The sequence below is a fragment of the Monodelphis domestica genome, chromosome 4, assembly GCF_027887165.1.
Source record: "Monodelphis domestica isolate mMonDom1 chromosome 4, mMonDom1.pri, whole genome shotgun sequence".
Lineage (NCBI taxonomy): Eukaryota > Metazoa > Chordata > Mammalia > Didelphimorphia > Didelphidae > Monodelphis > Monodelphis domestica.
The window spans coordinates 453,765,069-453,777,141 of NC_077230.1; the positions used below are offsets into that span (position 1 = coordinate 453,765,069).

At 54.5% G+C, this 12,073-nt stretch overlaps 1 protein-coding gene across 1 annotated transcript in view; it reads left to right on the plus strand.

Annotated features, from left to right (window-relative positions):
* Nucleotides 1-574: 574 nt before the first annotated feature.
* The window catches only part of KCNN4 (potassium calcium-activated channel subfamily N member 4), a 12,094-nt gene continuing 595 nt past the window's right edge, over nt 575-12,073 (plus strand). The window contains exons 1-8 of the mRNA XM_056796969.1: nt 575-1,293; nt 7,138-7,233; nt 7,861-8,276; nt 9,556-9,691; nt 9,988-10,098; nt 10,254-10,372; nt 10,505-10,574; nt 10,908-11,072. Coding sequence (XP_056652947.1) covers nt 1,141-1,293; nt 7,138-7,233; nt 7,861-8,276; nt 9,556-9,691; nt 9,988-10,098; nt 10,254-10,372; nt 10,505-10,574; nt 10,908-11,069 — 1,263 coding nt within the window. The 5' untranslated portion in view covers nt 575-1,140 and the 3' untranslated portion in view covers nt 11,070-11,072. The remainder of the gene's footprint in view (nt 1,294-7,137; nt 7,234-7,860; nt 8,277-9,555; nt 9,692-9,987; nt 10,099-10,253; nt 10,373-10,504; nt 10,575-10,907; nt 11,073-12,073) is intronic.

Here is a 12,073-nt window from a genome sequence, read left to right on the forward strand (position 1 = left end):
GCTCGAAGAGGTCCTTTGACTTCTTTATTTGTAAACCCTCATCTTCTGTCTTAGAAGTTCCAAAGCAGACGAGTGGTAAGGGCTGGGCAGCTGGGATTAAATAACGCTAGGTGTCTGAACCCAAGATCTCCTGTGCCTAGGCTTGAGCCACCTAGCTGCCCCCTAAAGTCCTTTTCAATCCGGTCTTTTTATTCTTTGCTTATTCCCAGTGCCCAGCACAGTCCTGGCACAGAGTAAACATTTAATAAAGGTTATCCATCGGCCGCTATGACAAGCCTTAGCTTGACCAGGGGGTTTTTCAGTCCTCGCGTTCTGGAGTTCTGCCCTCCAGTTAACTCTATGTGGTGACCACATGTGAAACGGGGCTGACCTCCTCCTCAGCTCTGCCTCCACCACCCTCTGGCAATTCCCCGGCCAGGGAGAGAAGGAGGGAGGGAGGGAGGGAAGGAGGGGAGGGGAGGGAGGGTGTCTGGAGGCGGAGAGGTCACCCTCAGCCCCTCCTTGTCCCCTCCCTCTCTGGCAGCCAGCAGCTAGAGTTAAGTCAGGCCCCTCCCTCCCTCCCTCTCTGCCTCCTGGTCTCAGCCTCTGGCTGGTACAGAGTACAGATAGGGCACTGGCCTCAGCCACCAGAAGGTGCTCCTTTGCAGTCGCTTTCTGACCAAGCCCCCTCTAGCCGGCGCCCTCCTTGATTCTGGGCTTTCCCTCTCTGAGCTGTCTCTCTGCCTGTCTATGAGCCTTCTCTGAGTCCTCTCTGAGCTGTCTCCGGGTTCTTTCTGAGTCCTCTCTGAGCGGTCCCTGGGCTATCTCTGAGCGGTCTCTGGGCTATCTCCCGCCGTCTCTGAACTACCTCTGAGCGGTTCCTGCGCTCTCTTTGGACACTCACAAGGCTCTAACTGAGTTGTCTCTGAGCACCCTGGGAGCTCTCTCTGCACTTTCTCCAGCTCTTTCGGTCGCCCTCGTGCTCCCAGTCCCCCCACCTCCTGCCCCCCAGCTCCCTCCTGGGCTCTGTGGCTCCCCGCTGGATCCTTCCCTAATTCTCGGCTGGCTCCCAGGCCAGCCCTGGCGACGCTTTGCGCGCTGGGTGGGGGCAGCGCAGGGCCCTGGGCTCGGGGTCCCCCCATCCCCAAGCCCCCCAAGCCCATGGAGCCAGTACCAGGGCTAGGAGCCCTGAGACGGCGGAAGCGGCTACTGGAGGAGGAGAAGAGCCTGGCGGGCTGGGCTCTGGCAATGGCTGGAGCGGGAATCGGGCTGATGGTGCTGCATGCCGAATTACTGTGGTTTGGTCAATGCCAGGTGAATGGGGGCCCAGACTCTGGGTCAGGGGCTTGGGCTCCGAATGTTTGGGTGCCAGAGGGGACAGGGTGGTCAAGCAGCCTGAGATCGAGCAGGAAGCACTGGGAACAGGACGCCTGGGTCCCAGAAAGGGTTGAAAGGGAAGATTAAGCCTCCTGAGTGTCTGGTCGAGAAGAGTAGCCCTTGGGACAAACTGAATCTTTAGTGTAGAAAGAGCTAGGGGATAATGGTCCCACCTGCCTTGGTTTCCTTAAGTGCTAAAAAAGAATAACTTGGTTCAGAATGTTTGAGCTCCTTATCTAACGGTCTAACAGTGGGGCGGGCCCACTGGGCTGGGAGGACAGGAGAGAGAACAAGGCACCTCCCTCCAGAGAGCCCAGACTGGGCTCCCTTCTCACCAACTGCCTCAATGTCTTCCCCTTCTTGGGGCAAGAGTATGGTGTTCTTCTAGAAGGTCTGATGCCTGGGTCCCCAAAGGGAATCAGGATGCCTGTCTCCCTGAAGGCTGGAGGTTAGGGAGTCCAGAAGTCCTAGGACCCCAAGGGGGCAAAGATGGGGGGGCAATAAAAATTTCTGGGTCTCTTAAGGGTCTGTGGTTGAGGGACTGTGATGCCCGGGTCAGGGGGAGGGTGGGGCTAAAGCTTGGGCCCCTGAGGGTTGGGGAGGTACTGCCTGGACTTCTGAGGGGTGGGGATTGGTGGGATCAGTGAGGACTCTGTGGTCCGAGGCAGGTGAAGCTGGGGCAGGTCCCTGCAAGCTTCAGGCACATTCCATAGTAGCTGGGGTAGGGAAAAACAGAGGGAGGGGCGGTTAGAGAATGAACCAAGCTAGAGATTACTGGAGCAAATAAGAGGTGAGATGATGAGAAAATGGGGGAGAGGAAGGAGGGAAAGCAAGGTAGAAAAGAATCACACAGTCCTGGGTAAGTCGGAGGAAAGGATTGAATAGAGAAGAGAAGGCATTGGTCACAGGGATTGGGAGAGACAGGATTGGAGGAGTATGTTAGAAGCAGAATTGGGGACAGAGCTCAGGGAGGGACCCGGAGGAAGAGTCAGGGAGAGATTGAGGGAGCCCCGTAGAAGACAGAGCTGGGGACTTGGGGTTCAGCAAACATCTGACCAAGTCTCTTGAGTAATTTTTGTGAATTAGCTAATGAAAGGTAGAAACAATAACAATGTTATTTACATAAACTTAGAATTGGTTCAATGACCACTTCCAAATTAATGGATCGATGACAACCTGGAGGGAGGTCTGTCCTGGGGGCCTCAGAGCCCTGTCCTTGGCCCTGTTCTGTTTAATCACAAACTTGGATGGCGTCCTGGATGACACGCACCAAATGCTTTGATGGCACAATGATAGAAGAGACAGCCAGCACACTAGATGATAAAGTCAGGATCTGAAAAGATCTCAACAGAATGGACCTAAAGTCTGAAAGTTAATAGGGGAAGGAGCAGCTAGGTGGCTCAGTGGAAAGAGAGTCAGGTCTGGAGATGGAGGTCCTGTGTTCAAATCTGAACTTAGACATGTTCTAGCTGTGTGACCTTGGGCAAGTCTCTTAATCCAAATTGCCTGGCCCTTACTTCTTCTACAACAAAGTTTTATACCAACACTTTGCATAGGTTCTAAGATAGAAACCAATGGAAGGAGGGAAGGAAAGATGGAAGGAAGGAAGGATGGAAGGAAGGAAATAAGTTAATTGGGGTAAAGTACTTAGGTTTAAAAGTCATTTTCACAAGGAGAGAATGGAGTAGTCAAGGTGCATGGCTGGGTTGCATTCAGGGGAACAAGAATATGTAGAGCTTAGTGGACTAAGTCCAACAGCGATCAACAATGTGACATGGCAACCCCTCAAACTACCATTATCCCAAGACAGAAGCTGTGTGTACGACGAGTGAGGGGATTCCTCTGCTCTTCCCTGGTCAGGCCAAAGTCCATCTGAAAGGCTGGGTTTGGCTCTGGGAGTCATGTTTTGGGGAGGACATTGATGAATCAGAGAGGAGAGTGACCAGGACAACAAAATGAGCTTAGGCTGATGCCAGGAGAGGATCAATCCAAGAGAGCAGAGATGTTCAGCCTGGAAAAGAGAAGAATAAGGAGAGCTGTGATCATTGCCTTCAAATCCCTCAAGGGCTATTAGAGATAAGAGGGATGAGCCTGTTCCACTTGATCACAAAGGGCAGAACTAGGAGCAATAGGCAGTGGGAAGGGGAAGGTTATGGAGAGGCAGATTTCAGCTTCACATCAGGAAACATTCCTACTGATTTTGTTTTTTAGTAGTTTCAATCATTTCTGACTCTTCGTGATCCTATTTGGGGTTTTCTTGGCAAAGATCTTGGAGTGGTTTGCCATTTCCTCCTCCAGCTCGTTTTGCAGATTAGGAAACTGAGGCAAATGGTTAACTCGATTACCCAGGGTCACACAACTAGGAAATGTTTAAGGTCAAATTTGAATTCAGGTCCTCCTGACTCCAGGCCAGGTCTCTATCCACTGCACCACCTAAATGTCCCTCCTAATGATCAGAGTTGCTAAAAAGTAAAACAGGCTACTTGAGAAGGTAGCTTTGGAGATCTTCAAGCTGGCTGACCACTCATTGGTTATGCTGGAGAGGGATGAGATCATGTGTGTAGACTACTTTGTCAGACTTCATCTATCCCACTGATGTTACTTAGTTATTATTGGGCAGGTGTGGGTTGGACTCAGTGGCTGGCCTCTGAGTCTCTTCCAACCCTGAGGTTCTGTAATCTTGTGCCCGTGGTGTGGGGGTGGCAAATGGTAGGAGACAGTCAGAGAGAGAGTTTCAGGAGGGACTCGGAGTCACACTTGGGGAGATCTTAGGAGACTGAGTAGGGGACAGCTAGGGGAAGACCTGGATGAGAGACAATTGGGAGATGTCCTCCCCCTCCCCAGAAGATGGAGTGGCTGGGCTGGGGAGAGCCATGGAGCCTGATGGGAACATCAGGCAGGAGGGTGGGTGGACTGGGGGCCAGGCAGGCACTAGGGGGTGGGGCTGGCCAGGCACCAGTGCCAACAGGAAGCAAGGCCTGGAGTCGACCTACCGCTCCCACGCTCTGGCTCCCACACCCACTGTTTGGGGGGGTATATCCTCTAGACTGCCTCCCCTGACAGATGACCCCCACAAGCACTGAAATTCAGTCCCAGAATCCTGAAAGACCTTCTAGGATCATCCTTTCTCTCCCTCTAGTTCTGTCTCCTGATTCTCCATGTGACTCTGGGGGAGGCATTTCCCCCTCTGGGCCTCAGTTTCTTCATCTCTAAAATGGGAACATTAAGCCTACACAGGATCTCTCTTCTTGAGAAACTTGGAGAACACAGCTCCTTCCAGTTACCCTAACTGCTTGCCTGAGACTACTCTATCTCTCCCCCTTAAGAAACTCTAGCCCTGTTCTTCAGGGAGGACCCCAAACTCAATTACACAGAGAGGAAAATAATCTAGAATTGAGAAAGTAGAGGTGCAGGGGGAGAAACAGGCAGAGAGACAATAGGCCAGTCAAAGAAATGGGCAGAAGCACAGGTTACAGACACGGAGATGAATAAACAAGGACCAAAACAGAACCAGGGAGTGAGAGGCACAGAGAGACAGAGACACAGAAATAGAGTTAAGAGAGATAAAGACAGAGGCATAGACATAGACACAGACAAAGAGACAAAGTGACAGAGAGACAGAAAGATTGAGAATGAACAGATCCAGAAGGATAAAAACACGATCGCTAAAAGGCACAGATAGACATAAACAGAAGGAGATGGGGTAAAATCCAGAGCTGGACTGAGACAACCAGAATGACTGAAAAACTGTTAGAGACAGACAGACAGACAGACAGACAGACAGAAGAGAAGAGAGGAGGGGAGGGGAGAGAGAGAGAGATCAGGAAAGTTGAAACAGTCAGACAGATGGACAAACAGACTGGGAAAGATAAGGAATGAAGCATCAAGTAACAAAGACAAGAAGGTGAAAAGAAAGAGAGACAGAGATAGGGAGGGAGAGTGGAGAGAGCCAGACAGATAGAGATGGCTAGACATAAACTGAGATAGAGTCGGGGTGAATGGGGAAGGGGGACGGGTCAGGGGAGTGGGCTGGGGACTGCACATAGAGAGATACAGGCCAAAACAAGAGATAGTCCTGGACAGTCATCAACCCAGAGAAAGACAGACTGAAGCAGCCATCTAGACACTGAAAGAGAAAAGGCCAGAGAAACACATACTGATACAAACACAGAGAACAGAGATGGGGACTTGGAGCCAGAGAGTGACAGGTGAAGATGGAGACGCCCAAAGAGACACAGAGACAAATACTTGGAGACAAAGGAAGTGGATGAGAGACCCAGACCACAAGGGGCAGCAGGAAAAGATTTAAGAGGCCAAAAGTCAGTGAGGCACAGAAAGAACTGGATGAGAGAAGGTGGAGGCAGAGGAGACAGCCTTGGTGACAGGGAAAACGGGAGCAGAGCCTGGGCTCGGCAGAGGGGAGTGTAGGGGGGACAACAGCCTCATTGTTCCCTCGAGGAAGGCTGGGACAGGAAGCTGGCAAAGGTCACCAATCAAGGCAGGGACCAGGAGGGTTAGGCAGCTTGGGAAGAAACAGGTGCTGCTGACCAGAGTACCAGGAGGCTGATTCCCCCATCCCTGTCCCTTCAACGACTCAGGGGGCTTGATTCCCTCAGCAACTCGCCCCCCACCCCAGGAGGCCTGGGGAGTCCTAATCTCCCCATCCCCCACAGGGACCTGAACGTCCTGAGCTCTCCAGCCCTCTCCCTCAGAGAATTTCTCCGATGTGTTGCCAAAGAGAGAAAATATACACTCAGTTGTGGTTACTGGAGGACTCAGGCTTCCGGCCCCTGAGCCCAATCCGGGCCGTAAGCCAGGCTGGTGGGATGGGCCCCATCAAGGGGGGAGGGAGCTCAGGACCAGGAAGGATAAACTAGGAGGTGAGGGGAGGAGGGGGGGAGGGCCTGGGCCTAAGGGTCACCCCTCAACCACAAGGGGTGGGCATGTCTCTGGTCCTCGAAATTTGGTTTCTATGGGTCCCTGGAGAAAGGCAGAGCAAAGTGTTTAAGACTTGGGATCCGGAGAGACCTGGGTCTGAGCAGGGTATTTGTTACGCATGTGACCCAGGAAAAATCACTTCCTAGCTTTGGGCCTCAGTTTCCTCATCTTTATCTAGAATTTCATCATTCCTGAAATGGGGGGCTCAGCCTCCACATCTCTAAGGCCCCTTCCAGAGCTAACATTCTTAAATGCTTAGTAAGTGCTGACAAGTGCTTTCTAGGGGCCCCAGAGAAGAAGGTGAGGCTTTCTGGATTCTGCATAGTGGTTTCCAGGGGCCCCTCAGCAGAGGGTGAGGATTCCCAGCCCATGAATGGCGGTGGGGTAAGGGAATGGGGAGCCATGGTTCCCTGAGCATTGAACAGTATATTCCTCTGGGTTGTGGAACTGAGGCAGCTCTGTAAGGGGTACAGAATAACTGGGGGGTGGGAGGGAGGAGTCAGGGATGCCCGGAGCCCGGGATTTACCGGAATGGTGGGCTCCCCAGCCCCTGAACTTGAACCACTTCCTCTGGGGGCAAGGAGAAGTAAGATTGGGAGAGGAAGACACAGAAAGAGGATCAGGGGCATGTGACCCGCGGTCACGTCCAAGAACCGAAAGCCGGGCATATGCCCCCTCATACACCCAGGAGGAAAGCGGGGGCACACTAGGAACCCAGCCCCCCACCCTGCTGTCTAAATGGCGATTTCTAAAAGCTAGCGTGGGAGGGAGGTGGAAGTCCACACTCTTTGGGGGCTCTGGCTGGCCCCAAGATCTGTCTCTGACCTTCCCATATCCCCGTAGTGGGCTCCCTATCTCTTCCTGGTGAAATGCGGGATCAGCATCTCCACCGTTTTCCTCCTCGGACTCATCTTGGCCTTCCACGCTAAGGAGGTGCAGGTAGGTAGACCTGATGCATCCATCGGCCTCTCGCGCCTTCCCTCGGCCCCTCCCCGCCCTGCTCCGGCCACCTCAGTCTTTCCATCCTCCTTCTCTTCTTCCTCCTCCTCTCAGGGGTTTCCCCGCCTGCCCAGACCAGTGACTAATGGGGATGGTGGCAAGGAAGGGTCCACGCCCTGACAGACTCCCTTGCCCCCGGGGCTCCAGGCATCCTGTTCCCAGTCTCTCTATCCGCCCCCCACTCTCCCCACATACACACCCTCCATCCTGTACCACAACCCTATAGCTCTTTCCAAGGACGGGAGGAGGGGAGGGGAGGGGAGGGGAGGGGAGGGAGGGAGGGGAAAGAGCTCGGGGAAGGAGGAGGGAGAGAAAGAAAAGAGGGGGAAGGGCTGAAGGGGAGAAGAGAGGCCCAGCCCACCCCTTAGCTTCCAGATGGGTAAACGGAGGCTCGGGGAGGGAAATATTTCTTGTCCGAGAGGCTCCCCGGCCCTATCTCCCAGGGGCTTCGGGATGTGCCACCAGAGCCGCTCTCCTCCGCCTCCTCCTGGGCCCCCCTGATAAGCCAGAGCCGAGCTCCTTATCGGAGACTTGGGGCCCAGCCCTTGTCGCCTTCGCTCCCCCCAGCTCTTCATGACCGACAACGGCCTCCGCGACTGGAGGGTGGCGCTGACCGGGCGCCAGGTGGCCCAGATGATGCTGGAGCTGCTGGTGTGCGGGGCGCACCCTCCGCCACTGCCCGCGTGGGCCGCACCTCCGTGTCTGGGGCCCGCGCGACCGTGGCCCGTGTTCCTGAGCCAGGCGGAGGCGCTGCTGTCGCTGGCCATGCTGCTCCGTCTCTACCTGGTGCCGCGGGCCGTGCTGCTCCGCAGCGGGGTGCTGCTCAACGCCTCTTACCGCAGCATTGGCGCCCTCAACCGGGTGCGCTTCCGCCACTGGTTCGTGGCCAAACTGTACATGAACACGCACCCGGGCCGCCTGCTGCTGGCCCTCACCCTCGGGCTCTGGCTCACCACGGCCTGGGTGCTCTCCGTGGCCGAGAGGTGAGCTCGGCCCGCCCCAGAGGGGCCTGGGCAAGGGAGGGGAGGGAAGGGGGGCGCAGGGACAGAGGCCACCCCACACAGCCCTCCCAGAGCCCCAGACAGCACTTCTAAAAAGCCTGCCTTCCGCCAGTACCAACTCCAGGACTGAAGGGCCAGGGCTGGACCAACAGGGTTGAGGGACTTGCCCAGGGTCACCCGGCTAAGCAGTGTTAGAGGTCCTAGCTCTGCCACTCTGCCACCTAGGGTAGAGATCTCCAGAGTGGAGAGGCCACAGTCTCTAGTCTCTGGGCCAAGGCAGAGGTGGGGAGTGACTTGGAATCTGGGAGTCCCACACCCCAAAGACCCTTGGACACAGATGGTTTCCACAGGGGAGAACACTGCTAATCCCAAATGATACTCTTCAGGGTTCTAGAACCTGAGCAGAAAAGGAACAGAAAATCTACTGGAGAGGCAGCTAGGTAGCACAGAGGATAGAATGCCAGGCCTAGCTGGGTGACCCTGGGCAAGTCACTTAACTCCAATGGTCCAGCACTTACCTATCTTCTAGAACCTGAGAACCAACACTTGGCATCCATTCTAAGACAGAAGGCAAAAAGCATTATGCAGGGGAAGCCAGGTGGCATTGTGGATAGAGCTCCAGGCCTGAAGTTGGGAGGGCCTGGGTTCAAATCTAACCTCAGGCATTTCCCAATTGGGCAAGTCACTGAACCCCAACTGCCTAGTCCTTGCCACTCTTCTGTCTTAGAAGAAATACTAAGAAGATAAAGGTTTTTGTTGTTTGTTTGTTTGTTTGTTTTAAGGAGAAAAAAGTCTACTAACCCTAGGGTAGGGGAAGGCAGAAATGTCAGACTTGGGTACCTAGCTGGGTAACTTTAATCTGTAAAATGGGTACAAGTGGGAACATTTATGTCATAGCCACTGAGTCCCAAGGGAGACGGAAGAGCAAGACCCATCTCTAGCTGATACTTCGTCCCTAGAGACACAGATGTTAGCAGGGGCTCAGCCTCGAAGAGACGGACACGATAAGGAGAGAAGGCTAGAGGGACGAAGCCACACCTTGCATAGACTAATACAGCCTGAGTGACTGGCCCAGGGTCCCATCGAGCCATATAGATCGATCAGAAGGTGGTCCTGAATAGGACTTTTAGGTGGTTCGGGATGTAGAAAGCATTCAGAAGAGAATCATGGGGGGGAAGGGGGGAGAACATGCCCCCCAATGCATCATGGGAGCCAAGGCAAGGGCTCAGAACTCACCTTCCCCTCCCTGTCCCCTCCCCAGGCAGGCAATCAATGCCACAGGTGAGCTGACAGACACTCTGTGGCTCATCCCCATCACCTTCCTGACCATCGGCTATGGGGATGTGGTTCCAGGCACCGTGTGGGGGAAGATTGTCTGCCTTTGCACAGGGGTGATGGTGAGTCCCCTTGAAGACCATCATGCCTCCCTTCCCCTAGCCTGTGCTCTTCTGGGGGCCCCAGGTCTTTGCTCATTTGCCCAGATGTCAGAGATGGAAGGGACCCGAGAACAGCGAACAGAAGATATCAGCCAGGAGGGACTTGAAGTCCTCAAGTGTAACATTTGACAGATAGAGAAACTGAGGCTCCAAATGGAGACTAGACTCCCCAAGCCTTATGCAGGTCTCCATTAGCTAAAAGATGGGGCTGGCGCACATGCATGCACTGGGTACCCAGACTTTTCCCTTGCCCACAGGGGGTGTGCTGTACAGCTCTCCTGGTGGCTGTGGTTGCCCGAAAGCTGGAATTCAATAAGGCAGAGAAACACGTGCACAATTTCATGATGGATATTCAATATGCCAAAGAGGTGAGGACATCAGTGCCCCCTCCCTGCCCCCCCCCACCTCTCGAGCCCCAGAAGTCCAGCTTTTCCTAACCTCTGACCCTCCAGAGGTGACCTAGGCTTGTCAGGGACCCAGGAATCCGGGCTCCCCACCCACTGATGTTGTGCTTTCCCCAAAGATGAGGGATTCTGCAGCCCGAGTGCTACAGGAGGCCTGGATGTTCTACAAACATATTAGAAGGAAGGAATCCGGAGCTGCTCGGAGGCACCAGCGGAAATTGCTCTCAGCCATCCACATGTGAGACCCGGCTAGGGCAGGTGGGGCAGGGGGACAGGAGGAGCGGCCCTGTGTCTGTCTGTGGATCTCCTGGGCAGAGGGCTGAAGCCAGAGGTCCCCTGAGAGCCGGCCCCCTCACTTCTCTCCATGCAGATTCCGTCAGGTCCGCTTAAAACACCGGAAACTGCGAGAACAAGTGAACTCCATGGTGGACATCTCCAAGGTAAGGCAGAGGACGGAGATGTCCAGGGACGTTGGGAGGAGTGATGCAGGGGGAGATGCCGGCAAAGAGACCAGAGACAGAGGGGTCCAAGGAAGAGGGATGGCTGATGGAGGGGGAGGATTGGCTGGGATTGCTCTGTAGAATTCTGCTGTAAGAAGAGCTTCATTCATGGGAAAAGAAGGATGGAAAGCGAAAGGGATGTGGGAACAAGAGGAAGGGCAGAAGGATGGAGAACAGGGGCTGTTCAAGGGATGGGACTGGGAGCAGAGGCATCTGGGAAAGGCTCCTTGGCCCCCTGCACCTCCTGACAAACCCCCATTTCCTCTCCCCCAGATGCACATGATCCTGTGTGACTTGCAGTCTGGCCTCAGCACTTCCCACAGAAACCTGGAGAAGCGAATGGATATACTAGGTGGAAAACTGGACACCCTGACCCAGCTCCTCAGTGCAGCCTTAGAATCCAGGCAGGCCCCAGAACCCAGGGAAGACACATAGTTGGTAAGGAGGCTCCTGCCCCACAGGGTCCTGTTCCCAAGGGGGGGGGGGGCTGGCCAGCACTCAGTGGGTGAGCAGCTCCTCTGGGAAGCAGCCAGGTCCTGAGGGAGGATTACAGGTTTGATGGGAGCTCAGTGCCAGGTGGGAGGTTCGACTTCTATCCCAGAATGTTCCAGGCATGAGCCACTCTGCCATGGCTAAAATCCTGCCTTCACAAAGGCTGTAGCTGTCTGCTGGCCAGGATCTGGTGGGAATGGAGGGGACAGTGAGGGCTCCTTTGGAAGAGAGAGACAGAGAGAGAGACAGACACAGAGACAGAGAGAGAGACAGAAAGACAGAGAGAGGGAGAGACAGAGAAAGACAGAGACAGACAGACAGACAGAAACAGATAGAGGGAGAGAGACAGACAGACAGAGGAAGAGAGAGATAGAGAGACAGAGACAGAAAGACAGAGAGAAACAGAGAGAGACAGAAAGAGACAGACAGACAGGCAGACAGACAGAAAGACAGAGAGGCACAGACAGAGACAGAGAAAGATGGAGAGATGGAGAGACAGACAGACAGAGAGACAGATAGAGGCAGAGAGACAGACAGACAGAGGGAGAAAGAGAAACAGAGAGAGACAGACAGGCAGACAGACGGATGAACAGAGAGACAGCCAAACAGACAGACAGACGAACAGACAGAGAGGGACAGACAGACGGACGGACAGACGGATGGATGGATGAACAGACAGACAGACGGACGGACGGACAGACGGATGAACAGCGAGACAGACAGACAGACAGACAGACAGAACGAAAGAACACGACTTCTCCCAACCTCTGGCCGCTCAAAGGAAGCCCTTCTCCATGTGTCTCTTCCTGCCTCTGGGCCTCTCTCTTCCCACGCTCTTTTTCTGGGCTCTTCTTTCTCTGGGACGTTGGGCTTTTCCTGTCGGGCCAGAGGGGGCTGTTCTCCCTCTCTGGCCCGGTTCTCGGGGCCTAACTCCTCTCCGGCTCTCT